At 45.0% G+C, this 23,020-nt stretch overlaps 1 protein-coding gene across 1 annotated transcript in view; it reads right to left on the minus strand.

Annotated features, from left to right (window-relative positions):
• The window catches only part of LOC140389714 (uncharacterized), a 119,953-nt gene extending 98,751 nt beyond the window's left edge, over positions 1–21,202 (minus strand). The window contains exons 1-3 of the mRNA XM_072474154.1: positions 21,089–21,202; positions 14,680–16,969; positions 2,271–2,621 (exon numbers count right to left, since the gene is read on the minus strand). Coding sequence (XP_072330255.1) covers positions 2,271–2,621; positions 14,680–16,969; positions 21,089–21,136 — 2,689 coding nt within the window. The 5' untranslated portion in view covers positions 21,137–21,202. The remainder of the gene's footprint in view (positions 1–2,270; positions 2,622–14,679; positions 16,970–21,088) is intronic.
• Between the last annotated feature and the right edge of the window lie 1,818 nt (positions 21,203–23,020).

Genomic DNA, 23,020 nt, shown 5'->3' on the forward strand with positions numbered 1-23,020 from the left:
TCCTCAGTAAGATTTTCAATCATTTCCAACTTATGTCCTCTACCATGCTGAATGAGAATTAGATAGATTTTACCCCCATCTCCCTTACTCGTTCTCCTGACGATACAAATTCATACTTAGTACGTTGCCATGAGCACCAGCTACCCCTTAATACCAAGTCGGTATTACTCAACTGTGAACCTGTAAGTAAATGTTAATTGACAATTTTATGCTTCACCGTCCACAAACGTAGCTAAGTCTATTAAATACGGATAGGCCCAAAACTCCAAAGATTCATCTTCTGGTGAAACTTTGACAATGTAAATTCTGGAGGTATTTCTTTCTGATCCTGCCCAATAACGGGGAGATAGCTCCTGCACTGAGTGCAGTGGGTGTTTGTGTTACACTGGGCATGAGCTGGGCACCCGCCAGAGGTGGGTTGTTGTCATGTGAGAGCACCTTTAAGAAATGGGTGTTTATAAATGGGTGTATATATAAATATCTGTAGTGTGAGTACCTTTAAGAAATGGGCGTTTATTACTGCAGTGATGTCAGAGAGGGGGTGGAGCTGGGCTGTCTGTCAGCTTTTTACTTTCATTTTAGGCTGTTTGCTGCAGGTTGTGTTTCAGTTTCGTTTTCAGAGCTGGATAGCTGCAGTCACAGCTAGAAGGTGTATTAGAGTCTCTCTCTATAATCTAAAGAATGTAAATCGATCCTTTGGTGATGTAAAACTAATAACTGCTCGAAGTAGTGACTTTAACCTGATGTGCTTCTGTTTAAAGTTTTTTTTAAACTCTTCTGGATGTTAAAAGGACAGCTTACGGATTACTTAGTGTTGTATTCTTTGGGGGTTGTATTTGAATTAATGGTTGCTAAGATGTTCACTGTATGTTTTGAAAAGGTTAACTTGATTTCATAGAATAAACATTGTTTTGCTTTAAAAAATACTTTTCCATTTCTGCTGTACCACACCTGTAGAGTGGGCCGTGTGCTCCCCATACCACAATCTATTAAAAGTTGTGGGTCAGGTGAACTCCATGATACTCTTTGGGGTTCTCTAAACCCTGGCCCATAACACTGTAAAGGAATTCTAGACAGCCACTCTTAACAGCCAATAGCAGATGGCCTTTGTCTGCTTTATTCACATCTTTTTTAAAGTATAGTAATACCCTCACTCTGGTCCCAATCTCTTTTTTACATAATGCTGAAATTTAAATGACCAAATCCTAGAGGGGTAATAATGAAATTTCAAATCTATAATGTCATCCTAGTCTGTCTGCATTAAGGATGGCCATTTCATTCATTCTTGTACATTTTGGTGAAATGTGGGATATATTAAATGAAGTACACAACTATCATACCCTGAGTAACTCAAATTTCCAAACTACTTAGAAAAATCCATTAAGTTTATGCACAATCGAGCTATCAGGATCTCAGGGGTGTGAGATCGAAGTATGATACAAGCAAAGATCTCAAACAAACGTGCATGTAAATTGTTTGAAGCTCTTAGAGATCTGGGGCAGGATTCGTCTGCCCCCCGCTCCCGCGGCAGGGCGTTTCTCGGCAGTGGAAGGTGGCGCGCCATTTGCTGGTGGCAAGATTCTCTGCTCCCACCACTGTTAACAGGATTTCCCATTGAAGCCTTGGATGGGGCTGCACTTCAGGCGGGGCCAGAGAATCCCACCGCCAGCAAACGGTCGGGGAATTCTGGCCCCCTGGTATCGTTATTCCAAGTACAAGCTTTGCAAGACACATTGGTAATCACAACCTGGCATAGGTATTCAGTTGATAGCACAGGTACGTTTGTCACAATGCAGTCTTATAGGGAGACTGTGCACACTATGCAGGCAGTTTTACCATAGTACACTGTGGGGGCTGGCCCCCTGCATTCGATCGAAGAAGAAAGAAGCAAAATTATATAAATGCTGAGGGGATAAATGCGAAAACAGTCAGAGACATGCAGATAAATAACCACAATGCCAAAACTGTGTGAGGGGTATCCCGAGAGAGTGACAAACAGGAAGACGAAAAGAGGGCAGCAAAGAACAGATTCGGAGAGCAGAGACAAATGAGAGAAATTTGCAGGAGGAGACTTTTTGTTATTTCCGTAAGCAACAATGGTATTAATTTTCTTCTGAAATATGTAGGTCATGGTTATAGCTTTAACAGTGGAATTGTTTGGAATTAATTTAGAACTTGAAATCAACTTACATAAAAAAAGTGAAAACAATTTAAAACAACGAATCGCAAAACCTGACCTCTTTTCAAACCATGCTGATTTGCATACTTACTTTCACTGCAGTCTATTCCTGTCCAATTGGATGGGCAAATACAAACATATTCATTTGTCACAATGCAGCTCCCATTATTTTTACATGGATTAGGGTTACATGGATCCTTTGGAGTTGTCAGAGTTCTGGTGGTGGTTGTTAAGGGCAAAGCTGAAGTTGGCATGGACGTTACAGATGGAGTTGTTCTTGGAGTTGTTGTTGGTGTAGTTGTTGTTGGTGTTGGAGTTGTTGTTGCTAGAGTTGTTGTTGGTGTAGTTGTTCGATTTGGTGTTGTTTGCATTGGAGTTGAAATTGTTAGGTTTGGAATTGTTGACTTTGAAGTTATTGTTATTGTGGGAGCTTGTGTAGTCTCTAGAAGACAAGATGAAAAAATGTAAACATTACTGAGCGTGAGTCCTTTCCAAAATACAAAATTGTACAACATGTAGCAAATGACAATCATGCATAAGATCTGACTTTTGTATCGCAGCACTCAGCTGAAGTGAAATTTTAATATTCCGATGGTCTGTCCAATCGTAATACACATTGCACCAGAAGCTGACTTGTAGCGACTCTCAGCAGCAATAGTAAAGAAGTGAACTCGGTTAATGAGCCATTGCAGCCATGTGGCCTGTCAGCTGTTGGCACTTTCCAATTGGGAGCTTGCTCTATTTCAAGGGAACTCTAGCAGTGCTATTTCAATCTCTGGTATGGAGAGAGAAAGAGAGATGGATTTTCTTCCAGTTGGCAAGATATCAACAACTTACAACCACCCAGGATATTCCACAGCTAAAGCATCAATTTATCCACCAGTTACTCTGATTCTGTACATGAGATGGTTTCGGAGCAATAATAAACTTTATCAATTATGCTCCTAAGGGATATGATTTTTTTGAGAACTCTGGGCACAAAGATGAGGAGGAATTTTTTTTATCTCAGAGGGTAGTGAATCTATGAAAGTCTTTCCCACAGAGAGCTGTACAGGCTCGGTCATTAACTATGTTTAAGGCTGAGATAGAAAGAATTTTAATCAGACAGGGAAACAAGGTGGGATAAGGAGGGGGAAAGGAGATGAGGATTATTATATCAGATCAGCCGTGATCTCATTGAATGGAGGAGCAAACTTGATGGATCGAATAGCCTACAGTTACTCCTATGTCTTATGGTCTGACAATGAAGAAATTCTGAAGAATCAACAGCCATGGAGGTCCTGCAGCACAAAGGGCTTCCAGATTCTATCGATGTTATTGGCTCAAATAAAAAACAAAAGGAAACAACAACAAGCACTCTGGGAGCAGAAAGACCCATGAGAGGGAGGTACAGCTGTGTGACGGGAGGCTTCATGCAATCCTCACCACCCCAAGAACTGCCACACTTCAGGATAAGGTTCAATTTTACCTGGCAAGAGTGGCCAAGTAAAGTCCAGGCACTGTTTTCAATGTACATCCTGTATTAATGATGTGACTTCACTCAGCTCCTTAATTCACAAGCGTTTTCTGTGTAATCACCTACGCTTCAGGAAAACTGCAATTCGGAACCTCTGCAAACAGTGTGGTACCATGAGAGTGTGAACTTTCATTGCCTGCTATACATAGTTCAGGTAGTCTGGAAACATTTGATTTAAAGAGTCAGTGCACCCACAGATCTTACCATCATGGGGTGCATGTAGTCACTTAGGAAAAAAGAAACGTTGTGAAAGAGGCGGATCTACTGAGGTAGGATCGTCTTCCCCTGCCATTGGCAGGTCGGGTGCAGGCGGTGGAGGTGAATATTTTGCCACGGTTTTTATTTTTATTTCAGTGCCTGTTGGGCTTTTTGCTGAAATCAATTTTTAAGGGTGTTGATAGGTTGGTTTCATCGTTTGTCTAGGCAGGTAATGTGGCTAGGATTAGGAAGACGGTACTTCAGAGGTGGCGGCAGTCGGAGGGTGTTGAGCTTTCTGAACTTGTTGTACTATTTCTGGGCAGCGAATGTGAAGAAGGTGCGGGGTTGGTAAAGGGAGACGGATGCTTTGTTGATAAGGATGGAGGCAGGTTCTTGTTGGGGTCGAGGTTGCAGGCGCTGGCAACGGTGCCACTCCCATTTGCCCCAGGGAGGTATTCAAGGAGTCCTGTGGTGGTTACCACGCTAAAAATATGGAGGCAATTTCTTTTTGGAAGGCCGGTTCACAAGTTTGAAGGAGTTGGGGGCGAAGTTTGGGTTCCTGCGTGGTGTATGTTTTAGGTACATGTAGGTGCGGGACTTTGCGAAAAAGTGATGGGGTTGAAGGGAGAGATCGTCTTGGTGATTTATGGGAGGATTTTGGGAGAAGATAAGGATGTCCGGAGGACGTCAAGGCCAAGTGAGAGGAGGAGCAGGGGATGGTACTGGAGGAGCGATTGTGCTGCGAGGTGGTGCGGAGGGATGATACAGCTCGTGTGTGAAGCTGGGGTTGATACAACTAAAGAGGTACTCGGGGTGCACCTGACAAAGTCGAGGATGAGCCGGCTGTTTGAGGGATAGAGGATATTTGTGAACAGAGTGGGATGGACCCAGCTAATCACATACATATGTTCCAGTCCTGCACAAAATTGGAGGAATTTTGGAGGTCATTCTTCAGCACCATGTTGGCGAACTTGCATGTGAACTTTGAGCCTATTCCCCTGGGGGACATATTCAGGGTGTCAGACCTGCTGGAGTTGCAGACGAGAGCTGGGGCAGATGTTTTAGCCTTCATCTTGTTGATCGCTCGCAGGAGGGTTTGCTGGAGTGGAAGTCAGCTTCTCTACCCCGTGCCTTGGCATGACTGGGGAATCTAATGGAGTTCCTGCATTTAGAGAAGGTGACAATTGCCCTAGGAGGGGCAAATGAGTGGTTCCATAAGAGATGTTTATTCTGCATTTCGGGGAACTAGTTACCGTCACCCATTGGGAGGGGATTGATTGGGGGACTGGGGGAGCAGGGGTGGGGTGTTGTGTTGGGTTTATTTTATTTTGTGTTGTAATATTTTGTAAATGTTGAAATGCTAAAAATTTAAATAAAAATACTTTTTTAAAAATCCAAACCAAGCACTGGTGAGCAGGTTATTGGCGAGTGAGTACCACTGGATAGCAATATCAATACCATACTTATAGTCCCAATGGTCTCCTTATAATTATTCACCTTGTCTACTTACTGGAGTCATAATTTATGGCAAGCGGTGGGATTTCCCGTCCGTTCAATGCAGCGGGATAACATGTCTCGCATTAAACTAGATGCACATCATTTAAATTTGAGCTTTTTCTACTCAGGATGTTATGGATGGTGCGATCTAATGGCCGCATGTCACTCGAGCAAGAGCGCGGCACAGCCGGTAGATGCCGGGAGAGACCTCCTGCCGAATTCCCGGCAACCTTTACACCACACGAGATCTACCCAGACCTCACGAGATGTCAGAATCAGAATACCACCCAAATTGGGTGTGATCAAACAGCGCGCACCGTTTTAGGCAGGCTTACCCAGTATCTACTGGCTTCCTGGGATCTACCAGTGCCCCAGGGAGGCTGGTCCACACACCCACCCTGCACGCCCCACACTTAATGCCTCCCCACCCTCCTTTCATGGGCACAGCTCCCCTCAGGCCCTGACACTTGGCAGTGCCACCCTGGCATCCAGGCACCCTGGTACTACCACCCTGGCACTCTGGGAGTTCTCCTGCTGGCTTTGCGGTGCCACCCGGGCACCTTGGCAGTACCCACATTCCAGGGGGAGGGCCAGGGGGACACCCTGCCCTACCTCTGACCACTCAGGGGTCTCCGCTGGCCAGGGAAATCACCCCCAGGTGTCGTGATGCCTGGTCCATGTTTGTGTGGACCAGTACTAACCTGTGCCCGCATAACTGCTCACTGGGGAGCTGGCTAAATCATGGGAGGCCATTAGATAGGGGGTCCTTTCCATTAATGGGATGGAGATTGGCTTTAATTGGCTGATGCACGATCAATTACACTCAAGACTAAGTGATTTCATAACTGAAGACTTTAATCGACTAGAACTTGTTCCCCAGCAGCTTCGGTACAGAAAGTGAAGGCTGCTGGGACGGCACCGGTTCTTATACTCCGCCTGCATCAACAGCCAATGGTAAACTCCTAGGTTTAACCAATGGTCATCAGCCTCTTAGGTACCGCAATACCTAATAATACCACATTCACCCCCTGTTAAAAAAAGAGTCCGGCAGGGGTGGTGGCCAGTGGTAACAGTCACCTTTAACATGGTATGATCAGATATGGAGGGACCGTGCTATATCCTTACAGGGCTGTCGAGAATATTTACAAAGTGTTCGTTCACAGTTAAAGTCACAGCAAAGCAATTAGTCGATCGGGTGGCCTGGTCGTCCTTCTGGATCGTCTGGGCTTCGGTGGTGATTCTGGTGGGGGTCCAGGTGGTTGCGACTCCGGGAGCGTGGTTTCGACCTCACTGGCATCTTCGTCACCCCTAGGCGGCGCTGTTGGGGCAAACGGTTGACACGGGAAAACAAGGAGACGTTCATGAGGTGTCTGATTGGTAGTTGTACAGAGCAGCGACCGGATGGCGTGGAGGGCCACCGGGAGGACTTCTTGCCAGCGGGAGATTGGGAGATTCCTGGACCGTAGGGCCAGTAGAACAGTCTTCCAGACCGTTCCGTTCTCCCTCTCCTTCTCCACCTGTCCGTTTCCCCGGGGGTTGTAACTGGTCGTCCTGCTTGAGGCAATGCCCCTGCTGAGCAGGAATTGACGCAGTTCGTCACTCATAAAGGAGGACCCCCTATCACTGTGTATGCACGCGGGGAAACCAAACAGTGTAAAGATACCCTGGAGGGCCTTGATGACGGTGGTTGCGGTCATGTCTGGGCAGGGGATGGCCCCGCTGTGCATTATCGAACATGAAAACAACCGACCGTTGGTCCGTGAGGAGAGTGAATCTCCTGCCGGCCAGGTAATGTCTCCAATGTCTCACAGCTTCAACTATGGCTTGTGCCGCTTTTTCGACCGATGAATGGCGAATTTCGGAAGCATGGAGGGTACGGGAGAAGAAGGCCACGGGCCTGCCCGCTTGGTTGAGGGTGGCTGCCAGAGCTACGTCGGACGCATCACTCTCGACCTGGAAGGGGAGGGACTTGTCGATGGCGTGCATCGTAGCCTTTGCAATGTCTGCTTTGATGCGGCAGAAGGCCTGGCGGGCCTCCGTCAATAGGGCGAAGGTTGTGGACTGGATTAGGGGTCGGGCTTTGTCTGCGTAGTTGGGGACCCACTGTGCGGAATAACTGAAAAATCCGATGCAGCGCTTCAGGGCCTTGGGGCAGTGAGGGAGGGGGAACTCCATAAGGGGGCGCATGCGCTCAGGGTCGGGGCCTATAACTCCATTTTGCACTACGTAGCCTAGAATGGCTAGACGGTCGGTGCTAAACACGCATTTATCCTTATTGTACGTTAAGTTAAGGAATTTCGCGGTCTGGAGAAATTTGCGGAGGTTGGTGTCGTGGTCCTGCTGGTCATGGCCGCAGATGGTGACGTTATCCAGATACGAGAACGTTGCGCGTAAGCCGTACCGGTCAATCATTCGGTCCATCTCTCGCTGGAAGACCGAGACCCCATTAGTGACACCAAAGGGAACTCTTAAAAATTGATAGAGCCGCCCATCTGCTTCGAAGGCAGTGTACTTGCGGAGGGGTAGCTGGTGGTAGGCGAACTTGAGATCCACCGTGGAGAAAACCTTGCATTGCGTGATCCTGTTTACCAGGTCGGCTCTACGAGGGAGAGGGCTCGCGTCCAGCTGCGTAAACCTGTTGATGGTCTGGCTGTAGTCAATGACCATCCTATGTTTCTCCCTGGTCTTTAGCACCACTACTTGACCTCTCCAGGGACTGTTGCTCGCTTCGATGACCCCTTCCCTCAGCAGCCTTTGGACCTCTGACCTGATGAAGGTCCGGTCCTGGGCACTGTACCGCCTGCTCCTGGTGGCGACGGGTTTGCAATCCAGGGTGATGTTCGCAAACAGGGAAGGCGGGTCGACCTTAAGGGTCGCGAGGCCGCAGACAGTAAGGGGGGGTATAGGGCCGCCGAATTTAAAGGTCAGGCTTTGCAAGTTACATTGGAAGTCCAACCCCAGGAGGGTAGCCGTGCAAAGGTGCGGCAGGACATAAAGGCGGAAATTGTTGAATCTCCTGCCTTGGACAGTGAGGTTCACTAGGCAGAACCCCTTTATCTCCACTGAGTGTGACCCGGAGGCCAGGGAGATCCTTTGGTTTACGGGTGGGTAACAAGTGAACAGCGCCTTACCGTGTCGGGGTGAACAAAGCTTTCCGTGCTCCCAGAGTCAATCAGGCAAGACGTCTCGTGGCCGTTGATGAAGACCGTCGTTGTTGCTGTTGCAAGTGTCCGCGGTCGACTTTGGTCCAGTGTCACCGAGGCCAGATGAAGCAGTTGCGAGTTCTTATCAGGCAGCGTGTAGTCGGCCGTGCTGGGGGCGTGGGGCCCCATCCAAGATGGCGTCTCCCATGGGTCGCACATGGTGGCCGGGGATGGACAAGATGGCGGCGGGGATGGACAAAATGGCGGTGCCCACCCATCCAGCGTAGTGTCCGGGGGGCAAGATGGCCACGCCCGCGGGTCGCATGTGGCCCTAGGATAAGGGGGTGGCGGTGAGCGCTGGCCGGTGGGGGCCTGAAGGGGGGGTTGCCGCGGCAGTCCGGAGTCGCTGGAGACCGCGGCCACTGCGCAGGCCTGGCAGACCCCCACAAAGTGGCCCTTCTTGCCACACCCTTTACAGGTGGCGGTGCGGGCCGGGCAGCCCAGGCGGGGATGATTCGCCTGCCCGCAGAAGAAACAGCGGGGCCCGGCAGTGTTAGTGGGCCATCTCGCCGCGGAGGCCTGCGGGGTCAAGGGGAAGGTCTGTGGGGCTGCCGCTGTGGGGTGCCACGCAGCCCAGGGGGCCGCCGCACGGTCGGGCGCATATGACTGGTCGTTTTGGGAGGCTACGTCCATGGACCCTGCCAGGGCCCAAGCCTCTGTAAGTCCCAGGGTGTCCTTTTCTAGGAGAGTCTTTGGCAGATCACTGAGGAGCTCATACCTGCTACGAAGGCATCCCTGATTAAAAATTCCGTGTGCTCACTTCCCGAAACTTGCGGGCAGCCACAGTTTCGGCCCAGCACCAGTCGCGCCCGGTAGAAATCCTCCAATGATTCCCCGGGGCTTTGCCGTCTAGTTGCAAGCAGGTGACGTGCGTAGACCTGATTTACAGGGCGGATATAATGTCCTTTTAACAGTTCGATCGCAGCATCATAGTCCTCCGCCTCCTCGATAAGGGTGTAGATCCCAGGGCTGATCCTTGAGCACAGGAGATGCATTTTCTGTCCTTCTGAGGGGGTGCCTCCGGCCGTCTCGAGGTAGCCTATAAAGCACGCCAGCCAGTGTTTAAATATTGCAGCCGAGTTCGCCGCGTGGGGGCTGAGTTGTAAGCACTCGGGTTTGATTCGGAGATCCATCCTTCCAGCTTAAGTCTAGTCGATTAAATTGATGCACGATCAATTACACTCAAGGCGAAGTGATTTCATAACTGAAGGCTTTAATCGACTAGAACTGTTCCCCAGCAGCTTCGGCACAGAAAGTGAAGGCTGCTGGGACGGCACCGGTTCTTATACTCTGCCTGTCAGGGCGGAGCTACGCATCAACAGCCAATGGTAAACTCCTAGGTTTAACCAATGGTCATCAGCCTCTTAGGTACCGCAATACCTGATAATACCACATTGGCAATTATTGGTTTCTCACCACACTGTGGCGGGAACTAGTACTCACCAACAGGAGCGAGCCGGTTAAATTAGAAAACATTCAACTCTCCCACAATCTAACCGGCTCTCTCAGATTTGCGCCCGGCGCGACATGGCTGCTAGATTGCGCCCTTAGAGTCATTAGATAGCGGTGGGAAACCCGGGGACACTCCCAGAAAAACCTGACACAAATGATACTTTCAGTTAGATCGCACCTGGAGTTTCAGTTACCAAAGGACAGTTTATCTTATTCTTATATTTAAAAAGAGGGACAAAACAAGTCCATGGAATTATAAACCAGTTGAATTAATATTGGTGATTTAAAAATATAACTGTAGCTTTATGTCTTTAAGAGATAGCAGCACAAAGTCATTTTAAGATAAGTGTGTCATGTGATCCAACCTCAGTTTCACTTTGGTCTGGAGCAAAGCACACACACACACACACACACACAGATTTGCAGCTCTGATGTCCTCAAGCTTTATGTCCACATGTGCATAGAATTAATAAATGAACCCACAATCTTTTTACACAATATCTTATGAGCGATTGGTGCCCTTACATCATTATAACACACACAACTTTCCAAGTAGTTATGAAAAAATGGAACAATGAATAGTCAGCATGGATTCTAAAAATGAAGGTTATGCTTGCCCAAACTTATTGAATACTTTCGAGAGGGAACAGATAGAGTAGCCCTGGGTACTGGGGCAGATGAAGTGAATTTCAAAAGACCACAAATTGGAATTGGTTTGTAAATGACAATTTAATTTCAATATAGGTAAGTATGAGATTGCATTTTAGTGGGAAGAATATAAAATCCAGAGAATCCCTACAGTGCAGAAGGAGGCCATTCAGTCCATCAAGTCTGCACCGACCCTCCAAAAGAGCACTCTACCTAAGCCTACAACCCTGCCCTATCCCCGTAACCCCATGCATTTATCATGGACACTCCACCTAACCTGCACCTCTTTGAACTGTGGGAGGAAACCGGAGCACCTGGAGGAAACCCATGCAGTCACCCAAAGCCGGAATCAAACCTAGGGTTCATGGCGCTTTGAGACAACAGTGCTAACCACTGTGCCAGAGTGCCGCCCATGGAGGCAACATCCTCCTTAGCAAATGAGAGCTTAAATGGGGTTGAGGGATCTAGAGTTACAAATACACCAATCATTAAAAGTAGCAAAGCAGGAAAACAGTCATAACAATGCAAACAAAGCATTGGTTTTAATTTCTATAGGAATAGAATTGGAAGCCAGGGTAGTTGTGTTAAACCTACATAGAATCTTGGGCAGAATTTAGTTCCAGTGCAGCGCATATTATTGTTCTTGGTACTACAAAAATCAAGATAGAGGAACTGGAGAATTGCAGAGGATGATGTCAGAATTGAAAGGAAAGACCGGTCCACAGCAGATGCCATCTCCCTGGCCCTACACTCATCCCTAGAGCATCTCGACAACAAGGACTCCTATTTATTGACTACAGCTCCGCCTTCAACAACATAATCCCAGCCAAGCTCATAGCAAAGCTCCTAAACCTAGGACTTGGCTCTTCATTCTGCAACTGGATCCTCGACTTTCTAGCCCACAGACCACAATCTGTAAAAATAAACAACAATACCTCCTCCACAATAGTCCTCAATACCGGGGCCCCGCAAGGCTGCGTATTTAGCCCCCCACTCTACTCCCTGTACACACACGACTGCGCGGCAAAATATGGTTCCAACTCCATCTACAAGTTTGCTGACGATACGACCATAGTGGGCCGGATCTCGAATAACGACGAGTAAGAATACAGGAGGGAGATAGAAAACCTAGTGGAGTGGTGCAGCGACAACAATCTCTCCCTCAATGCCAGCAAAACTAAAGAGCTGCTCATTGACTTCAGGAAGCAAAGTACTGTACACACCCCTGTCAGCATCAACGGGACCGAGGTACAGATGGTTGACAGCATCAAATTCCTAAGTGTGCACATCACCAACAATCTGCCTGGTCTACACACGTCGATGCTACCACTAAGAAAGCACAACAGCCACTATACTTCCTCAGGAAACTAAGGAAATTCGGCATGTCCACATTAACTCTTACCAACTTTTACAGATGCACTATAGAAAGCATCCTATCGGGCTGCATCACAGCCTGTATGGCAACTGCTCGACCCAGGGCCGCAAGGAACTTCAGAGCGTCGTGAACACAGCCCAGTCCATCACACAAACCTGCCTCCAATCCATCAACTCCATCTACACCTCCCGCTGCCTGGGGAAAGCGGGCAGCATAATCAAAGACCCCTCGCACCCGGCTTACTCTTCCAAGTTCTCCCATCGGGCAGGAGATACAGAAGCCTGAGAACACGCACGAACAGACTCAAAAACAGCATCTTCCCCACTGTTACCAGACTCCTAAATGACCCTCTTATGGACTGACCTCATTAACACTACACCCCTGTATGCTTCATCCGATGCCGGTGCTTACATTGTGTTGCCCTATTATGTATTTTCTTTTATTTCCTTTTCTTTTCAAGTACTTAAAGATCTGTTGAGCTGCTCGCAGAAAAATACTTTTCATTGTACCTCGGTACACGTGACAATAAACAAACCCAATCCAATCCAATCCAACAGGCCGGTGCATTTTCTCGAAAAAAGAGAAGACTGATGGAATAGAGGCAATTAAAATTATAAAGGGGTTGAGAAAGTAGACATAGAAAAAATAGTTTTACTTATGTATGAGTACAACTTCTGAGGACATACATAAAAGATGGACACTAAAAATCCAAGAAGTAATTCAGGAGAAACTTCTTTGCCAAGGGAACAATAAGACTATCGAACCGACTCCACATGGGTGGTCAGTTAAATAACATTGGTGCATTTAAGAGAAACTAGATAAGTTTTTGAGGGAAAAAGGAAGAGAAGGATATGCTGATAAGGGGGGAGGACGTTGAGTGGAAGGAAGTGCATGTGGAGCATAAATAGCAGCCAGAAGTGGTTTCAGTGAATGGCCTGTTTTTGACTTTATACTGCATGGAAACCTATGCAAGAATCTCAATGATTTAATTCTGCTGCTTCTGCTGTGGCAGCTTTAATTTTGGTCAGTTGAAAATGGTATCCTCATCTAACCTAACAAGGCTTCAAACTGAATGACTGTTTTAGAAGGTGGTAGGGCATGTTGAGAAAACAGTTAATAAAGCAAATAGTAACTTAGGCTTGATACAAAGGAACATTCTGTGCAAAAGTAAGAAATTCAATTTGAAATTGTATAAAACACTAGTTAGGCCTTGTCTGCATCCAATTCTGGGTACCACACTTCAGGAAGGCTTTGAAGACATTAGGGAGAGTACAGAGGAGATTCACTAAGAATTATTCCAGGAATAAAGAACTGTAACTATCTCTTTAACCTTGCACATTCTTTCTTTTCAGATAGCAATCCAATTCCCTTTTGAATACCTCTAACTATAGGATATACTGGAGAAGTTGGACCTGTTTTCCTTGGAGTAAAGAAAGTTCAGAGAAGACTTGATAGAGGTATTTAAGATGCTGAGGTCTATGGGCAGGGTAAATAGTGAGAAACAGTTCCCTCTCAAGAGAGCATCAAGAACCAGGGAGCACAGATTTGGAATAATTGGCAAAAGGAGTGGAAGTGATATGAGGAAAAATGTTTTTACCCAGAGTGTGGTGGAGGCAGGTATTCAAAAGGGAATTGGATTGCTATCTGAAAAAAAGGAATGTGCAAGGTGAAAGGGATAAGGCAGGAGAATGAGATTAAGTAGAATGCTCCTTCAGAGAGCCAGTGCAGAATCGATGGGCCAAATGGCCACCTTCAGGACTGTAAATATTCTATGGATCTCTTTCAATTATTTGAAATGGATTGAATAGTGCACAGAGGAGAATAATTTGAATTTGTTGAAATACCTAGATACTAGGAGTGTGGATAATGTTACTGATATGTTAGGGGCAGCACGGTGGTGCAGTGGTTAGCACTGCTGCCTCACGGCACCGAGATCCCAGATTCGATCCCTGCTCTGCATCACTGTCCATGTGGAGTTTGCACATTCTCCCCGTGTTTGCATGGGTTTCGCCTCCACAACCCAAAGATGTGCAGGGTAGATGGATTGGCCACACTAAAATTGCTCCTTAATTGGAAAAAAATTAATTGCGTACTGTAAATTTATTTATTTTAAATGTTACTGATGTGTTATCCAGGAGCAAGTAAAACAGTAATCAGTGTGAACATCGGCTTATCCTGTATTAATGAAATGGACCATTGTGAATACACAGTTAAAGTTGTTGAGGGTGCTGTTCTCAGCAGAGGATGGGTTAATGTTGGTTAAGATGGTATTAATTATCAAAGGGTTGAAACATTCTACAAAGTTGTCAAGAAAAAGGAATGTGAAAGAGATTTTAACCACAAGGATTGGATGTTGAGTAATTCAAAAGGTTAATCTGGACAACAGAGGGAACAGAATGAAAAAGGTACATACACAGTATTACATTTGCTGATGTCTGATACTGAGTTAAAATATAATCAAACATCATATTAACTTATTGTTCCACAAACAGACATTCAGCAAAACACAAGAACTGGTATTCTGTTGGAAAGAAAAGAACAGATGAAATAAAGCAGTAAGTGCATATCTTAGACTACATAATGTGTTCCTTGCTGAGGTTTAATACTATACCTGTCAGCCGTTCTGATGTTGCAGGCTTTGTTGTATTTGGTGAGGTCTCATTCTGCATATTAGTAGTGGTAGCTGATGATGTAGGTTTAATGTATGTTGGTGAGGTATGGATTTCGCTGAGTGCAGTTGATTCTTCTGTTGTTGGGAAAGTTGTATTGACTGATGTCTGGTTTTCTCTCTGTGTAGTTGATACTGTTGGTGGGAAAGTTGTATTGACTGATGTCTGGTTTTCTCTCTGTGTAGTTGATACTGTTGTTGTTGGGGAAGTTGTATTGACTGATGTCTGGTTTTCTCTCTGTGTAGTTGATACTGTGGTTGGGAAAGTTGTATTGACTGATGTCTGGTTTTCTCTCTGTGTAGTTGATACTGTGGTTGGGAAAGTTGTATTGACTGATGTCTGGTTTTCTCTCTGTGTAGTTGATACTGTGGTTGGGAAAGTTGTATTGACTGATGTCTGGTTTTCTCTCTGTGTAGTTGATACTGTGGTTGGGAAAGTTGTATTGACTGATGTCTGGTTTTCTCTCTGTGTAGTTGATACTGTTGTTGGGAAAGTTGTATTGACTGATGTCTGGTTTTCTCTCTGTGTAGTTGATACTGTGGTTGGGAAAGTTGTATTGACTGATGTCTGGTTTTCTCTCTGTGTAGTTGATACTGTGGTTGGGAAAGTTGTATTGACTGATGTCTGGTTTTCTCTCTGTGTAGTTGATACTGTTGTTTGGGAAGTTGTATTCACTGATGTCTGGTTTTCTCTCTGTGTAGTTGATACTGTTGTTGGGGAAGTTGTATTGACTGATGTCTGGTTTTCTCTCTCTGAAGTTGATACTGTTGTTGTTGGGAAAGTTGTATTGACTGATGTCTGGTTTTCTCCCTGTGTAGTTGATACTGTTGTTGTTGGGGAAGTTGTATTGACTGATGTCTGGTTTTCTCTCTGTGTAGTTGATACTGTTGTTGGGAAAGTTGTATTGACTGATGTCTGGTTTTCTCTCTGTGTAGTTGATACTGTTGTTGGGGAAGTTGTATTGACTGATGTCTGGTTTTCTCTCTGTGTAGTTGATACTGTTGTTGTTGGGAAAGTTGTATTGACTGATGTCTGGTTTTCTCTCTGTGTAGTTGATACTGTTGTTGGGAAAGTTGTATTGGCTGATGTCTGGTTTTCTCTCTGTGTAGTTGATACTGTTGCTGTTGGGAAAGTTGTATTGGCTGATGTCTGGTTTTCTCTCTGTGTAGTTGATACTGTTGTCGGGAAAGTTGTATTGACTGATGTCTGGTTTTCTCTCTGTGTAGTTGATACTGTTGTTGGGAAAGTTGTATTGGCTGATGTCTGGTTTTCTCTCTGTGTAGTTGATACTGTTGTTGTTGGGAAAGTTGTATTGACTGATGTCTGGTTTTCTCTCTGTGTAGTTGATACTGTTGTTGGGAAAGTTGTATTGACTGACGTCTGGTTTTCTCTCTGTGTAGTTGATACTGTTGCTGGGAAAGTTGTATTGACTGATGCCTGGTTTTCTCTCTGTGTAGTTGATACTGTTGTTGGGAAAGTTGTATTGACTGATGTCTGGTTTTCTCTCTGTGTAATTTTTTCTGGAGTTGTTGCAAAAGGTTTAATCGCTGTTCTCTGATTTTCTTGTCGTGTCGTTGTCTCTGTATTCAGGAAAGTTTCATTCAGTGCAGATTGTTTTTTGCCTTCAGTTCTTTCTATTATTGTTTGGAATGCTGTGTCCATTGATGTCTGGTTGGATTTTTGTTGAGTTTCTTGTGATGTCTTAGAAAAAATGTTTTGCTCAATGCTTTTGATTGGACTATGTTTAATTTGTTGTTGAACTGAACACCCTTGAGTTAGCTTCAGTGAGTTGTGTTGCTTTTGTTGCATGGTAAATTCTGGTTTAATTAATGGCTGTACTGTAGCCAACACTGGTTTTTGCCTTTCCTGCGATTTTAGGTGGATTGGTGCGTGTGACAATTTGGTCATTTTTCCACTTGTACTAAACTTTCTGGATGCTGAAAGTAACTCTGATGTTATTAGAGCAGTATCTTCTTTATTTCGATCATCTCTCCTTGTTTTATCTACAGTTTTCTTCGAATGGCTTCCTAATGGATAGATGCCACTCCTTTTATCTGCTTTTATTTTTTGCATTGTTGCTGTGTATCCTGGCTTTTGAGAAAATGGTGATGGATGAGTTGCTGAAGATTTCTCAGAATTAATCATATCAACATATTCTATAGTCATGTTCATGTCTACAGCTGTGTTAGTGGTGACAGGATCGGTTTGAATTGTTGCTGTTGCAACCCAGATCTGAAAAAAGAAAGCAGTATATGTTAATTCACACACAGACAGTGGTTCTGAAATTCTGCAAAAGATTAAAATGAAACGTATTGACTAGCCGTGTGTCACAGGTTCTGTGCTTGGCCCTCAACTATTCAGTATATTTATTGATGACTTAAGTAACATAATGAAACAAGTTTGCATTACCACAAAGGTTGGTGGCATAGTTAGTAATGTAAACAAAAGCATAAAAATATAAAGTGATATTGAATAGTTAAAACAGTGGCAGTCAGGTTTTAATGAGATATGTGTGAGACCATCATTTTGGACCACAACAAAGTAGGGTTGAATATTTCAAAATGGTGGAAATCCAGGAACTGTAGAAATCCAAAGAGATTTAGGGGCTCATCTACACAGATCACTAATATGTAGTGGTGCGGTACAAATGGATAATTGAAAAGGTTAATCAAATGTTAACCTTTATAACTACAGAGATAAATTCCAGCTATATTAAGCCATGGTTAGTATAGCTAGAGTAAACCACTTCTGAAACCAGACCTTCACAAGGATCTACAGATAAATGGAGAGACGGAAGAAAGGTTTCACTGGAATGTTAATAGGGTTCCAAAGGTTAAATTATAATGAAAGATTACATAAATGAGGTGTTTAGTTCCTGGTATATGAACAGTTCAGGTGATTTGGTTGCGGTTTTTAGGATTTTGAAGGAATTGGTAAAGCAGATGTGGTGATATGTATCACTGTATATACACAAAGGGTTAATGTAAATACACTACAACTAAGTAACCGCTAGAGGGAGCACCAGAGATGTCATGACATGCAGACATACAGCCAATGGGTCATTACAACAGGACACAGCCAATGTGTAATCAGGACACCCAGAGGTGGCATTACCACAAGGGGGCACTTCACAACCCATATAAAAGGACAGGGCACACATGCCCTGCCTCTTTCCACAGACAGACATCTAGAGAGTACATCAGGGTTGATCAGCAGCATCACACCCAGCACGTGGCTTAGAGCAGGCTGGTAAAGATAGACTGAGCTACTACAGTTAGATTAGCAGAGAGTCGAACACATTTAAGAACTATGCTAATAGTTCAATAAACAAGTTGAACTCATTTCATAGTCTGGAGCTTCCTTTGTCAAAGCATACATCAAGGAAGCAGCTTATGCAACACAAAGCAGCATAACACAACAGCAGATAGAAAGAAACATTTTCTACTGATAGGTGAGTCTAGAACAAAGGAAAACACTGTCAAAATATTCAGGAGAGAAGTTAGGAAACACAACTTCATGCAAAGGGTGGTAGAAGTGTGCAACTACCCCCTTCCCCCGCCCCCAACCCCCGCACTGACCCCCAACCCCCTAAGAGGCAACAGATGCTAACTCAATTAAGAACTTTAAATCTGAGATTGATAGATTTTTGCTAGTCAAGGGTATTAAAACATAAGAAGGCAAGGAGGATAATAGATTTAAGATGCACGTCAGCCATGACCTCTTTCAATGGAGGAAAAAGCTCCAGGGGCAAAATGGCCTGCTCCTCTTCCTATCTTCCTAAGATCCAACAGACGCCCAGCAGGAATCAATGGGATCAACCTCTCTCCCCATCTAGCTCCTCTACCTGACCACATCCCCCCTGCTCTGCGCTCTTCCCGCCACCCACAATACCACAGAAAAGGCATAGTCAAAGTTGTACTGCATCTCTCTGCTAATTCTGTTAGTTTCCTATTTGCCATGTAAGGTGTGGGAATTGTAAAGTTGCTGGGTTTTGTAGGAATGATGGAAAGAACTACAACTTAATCGTTTACTATAAGATCTTCAACAGCTCCTACACACCATTCCTGTAGCCACATTGGTAAGAACTCACGCGCCACCGACATGTCACTTCCTGTGTGCAGGTCAAGGCAATATATCCATGAATACACATGCTACAAAAATAACATCAATCTTTTACAAGGCAAATGGTAAATGAGTTGAGGTAGTGGATCCCCTTTGCCAAGGTTTTCCACTTATGGATCAGTCAGCAACCAATGTATCTGTACATCACAGTGAGGTGAGGCATATAGGTCTCCACGTTAGGAGATCCATTTGTGAGGCCAGGCAACCAACCTGGTGCCCTGAAAATTAAAAAAAACTTATTTTACAAGTTACCCCCAAAGCAACAGCAGGTCTTTTGTGTTTATTTTCATATTTTCACACTCTTTCCCTTGGAGAATTGAAAGGATTCATAGGCTGACTAACAACCTAATAGGCTCTTAGAGTGGCATTTGAAACTGGAGGCTGCTGGCTCAGAGGCGACTGCAAAAGCAACAAGACCAACCTCTGCGGCAACCCCATCCTTCCACAAACTAAAAGACACAAGTGTTTCTGCACGCCATGGACACACTTATGCTGGGATGTGCCTTAATTGGTACTCATAGTTGTTGGCCTGTGGTGCCCTCCAACTGAGCCAGCAAACATTAGCCAGACTAGTGCTGGAGAACACCGCAGACCTTTGACCCCGATTCAATAAATGTAAAGTTATTTGAACTAAGCTGATCCTGGAAGACTTGCTGGGGGTCATCACAATTGCTGTTTGTTAAGAAGTCCAAATTCCAGCATTACTCCAGAAAATAATATAGCCATAGATTACTGATCATACAAATGCTGGAAGTGCATTCAAATATTTGAAGCATTCGATAAAGCTTTGATTCCAATGGCTCCGGTAACTCAGGTGTCCTAAGCCCAACAATTTTCAGCTGCTTTATGAATGATGTTCCCTCCGCCATGAGGTAAGAAATGGGGATGTTTGCTGATGATTGTACACAATATTCAGTACCATTCGTGACTCTTCGGACACTGGAGAAATCTGTGTCTGCAGCAACAAGGCCTGGACAACATGCAGGCTTGGGCTTAAAACTGGCAAGTACTATTCACATCACATAACTGCCAGGCAATGCCCATCGCCAACAATAGAGAATCTAACCATCTCCCTTTGACATTAAATTACATGACCATCGCTGAATCCCCTTCCATCAACATCCTGGGGAATGCCATTCACCGAAACTTTAAAAGCACATAAATACTGTGGACAAGAGCAGGTCAGAAGCTAGGAATCCTACGTCGGGTTATTCACTTCCGAACTCCCCAAAGCATGTCCACATCTACACGATACAAGTCAGGAGGGTGATGGAATACTCTCCATTCGCCTGGATGAATGCGGCTCCAACAACATTCATGAAGCTCAATACCATCCAAGATAAGGCAGCTCAATTGATGACATCCCATTCCACATGTTAAACATTTATTCTCTTCACCATCAGTGCAAAGTGGCACAAGATATACTACAGCAATGCCCAATGCTCATTTGACAGCATCTTTCAAACCCATGACCTCTACCTAGAAGGAAAAGGGCAGCAAATGCCCAACAACACCACCACCTGCAAGTTGCCCTCAAGCCACAAATCATCCTGACTGGGAACTACATCGCCATTCCTTTACTGTTTCAGTCTAAATCCTGAAACTTACTTCCTAATAGCACTGTGGGTGCACCTATATCACATGGACTGCATTGGTTCAAGAAGTTGGCCCATTACCAATTAGGAATGGGTGTAAGAGTAGGTGTTGCCAATACCCACAGAACATGAAATAATTTATGAAATGGAAGAACCGTCAATTTGGGCAGCACGGTAGCACAGTGGGTAACACTGTTGCTTCACAGCTCCAGGGTCCCAGGTTCGATTCCCGGCTTGGGTCCCCGTCTGTGTGGAGTCTGCACGTTCTCCCCGTGTCTGCGTGGGTTTCCTCCAGGTGCTCCAGTTTCCTCCCACAAGTCCCAAAAGAGGTGCTGTTAGGTAATTTGGACATTCTGAATTCTCCCTCCGTGTACCCTAACAGTGCCGGAATGTGGCGACTGGGGCTTTTCACAGTAACTTCATTGCAGTGTTAATGTAAACCTACTTGTGACAATAAAGATTATTATATTATAAACTATCCAAAGCGTTGCAAAGGAGCTTAATTTTAAAACACAGCTGCAAAGCATATTAAAGTAAAGATTAACGTACACATGAACAATGTTAATAGCATTAATGAAAGCAAAAATAGTCAAGGAATTAACTATTTGAACTGAACAAAAATGAAAAATCTTACCAGAAATTGTAAGGTAAGCACACAAAATAGTTTAGGGTATGTTGCCATTGCAGTGTTACAGCGTGAGATCTTCCTGAACAAGTATTTCCAAAACTATCACTGTTACTGAGGGAACAGTCAAGCAATGTTTTGAGCAAATGCGACAATGAATGTTGTCTTTCAAACGTTAGATAAACACGCTTTTATTATGCTCTTTTAAAAGATACTGACACGCTCCATCACTGTTTATTTATTCAGTTTCTGAGTGGACTTTCCTCTGTAATGTATTCATTTAATCTGATTAAAGATTATCAATTTTTGTTTGCAACTGATAAGTGTTCATGCAAAAATGTTCTTCGATATTTTACTTTCTATCCATTTTAAGAGTTCAGAAGTGTTCAGTAACATTGGAAATATTGTTATATTGTATCAATGACACAGGGGGCAATTCAGTGGACAAAAGTTAAAGTCCGCTTTTGGACACTTAGGCGGCAGCAGAGCCAAGATTCTCCCTGCTATTCACTAGCACATTGCCAGTTTTTGTGCCCGCTAAAGCCACACCTAGGCAGTGGTCCTACACTGGCAAGCTGATCTTGCTAGCAGAACTACCTCCTCGCAGATCAGGTCGCCATTTTTGGAAGGCTGCCCGATCTCTAGAACCCCCTTTCAGACCCCCTGACTTTCAGGACCCTCTCACTCCCACTCTAATGGGCAAGGTCCACCGGGCCTGATCCCTGATACTGCCAACCTGGCACCTGGGCATCCCCCTGGCACTCTGGAAATGACACCCAGGCACTCTGGCAGTGCCAGCCTGGGTACCCGGGAGAATGCCAGGGTACCAGACTGCCTGTCCCTGAAAATACGATCTCTGATGGCCTGCAAGACCCCCGCTGTGCCATCATGCCTGGTCCACATTCGTGCTAAATGGCGCCCTGGCAAAGTCCCGCAGTCGCAGCCATTGACTCTAGGGCACCAGGTACATATAGTGTCCGGGTATTTAAATGAGTCTAATCAATCATTTAAATATGCAGATCAGGTTAGGTGACTCGACAATCGGCCCAGATTGCGGGCACTCACGCAATTCACCCATTGCGCCCTGATCTGCGCAAAGTGCAACACTGTTGCTGAATCGCCCCCTGAGTCTCAGTACAAGCGGACAATCTTTGGAATTCTCCACCCTAGAGGGCTGTGGATGCAGCACAGCTGAATATATTCAAAGTGGAGATAGACAGATTTTTGACCTCTGTGGGAATCTAGAGATATGGGGACTAGGTGAGAAGGCAGAGTTGAAGCGAAAGATCACCATGATCATATTGAAAGGCGGAGCCAGCTCACTTAGGTTCTTATTTCTTTATTATTAACAACGATTAGATGAATTAACTCCTGTGTTAACAGCAGTAGTCAAACAGGTAAACTGATAATCATGTGACTTGTGCCAGACAATCATGCAGGCAAAAGGCAAAAACAAAAATCATCTACTATCTGAAAAAATAAAATGGAGCATTGGGAAAGGCTTTGTTGGTGTTATTTGTTTAAACTTGTTCTATTGAAATAGGAAACCTGTAACAAAGAACAAAGATCAAAGAAAATTACAGCACAGGAACAGGCCATTCGGCCCTCCCAGCCTGCGCCGATCCAGATCCTTTATCTAAACCTGTCACCTATTTTCCAAGGATCTACTTCCCTCTGTTCCCCGCCCGTTCATATATCTGTCTAGATGCATCTTAAATGGTGCTACTGTGCCCGCCTCTACCACCTCCGCTGGCAGAGGGTTCCATGCACCCACCACCCTCTGTGTAAAAAACTTTCCACGCACAGCTCCCTTAAACTTTCCCCCTCTCACCTTGAAATCGTGACCCCCTTGTAATTGACACCCCCACTCTTGGAAAAAGCTTGTTGCTATCCACCCTATCCATGCCTCTCATAATTTTGTAGACCTCAATCAGGCCGCCC

This window comes from Scyliorhinus torazame, chromosome 14 (assembly GCF_047496885.1).
Source record: "Scyliorhinus torazame isolate Kashiwa2021f chromosome 14, sScyTor2.1, whole genome shotgun sequence".
Taxonomy (NCBI): Eukaryota; Metazoa; Chordata; class Chondrichthyes; order Carcharhiniformes; family Scyliorhinidae; genus Scyliorhinus; species Scyliorhinus torazame.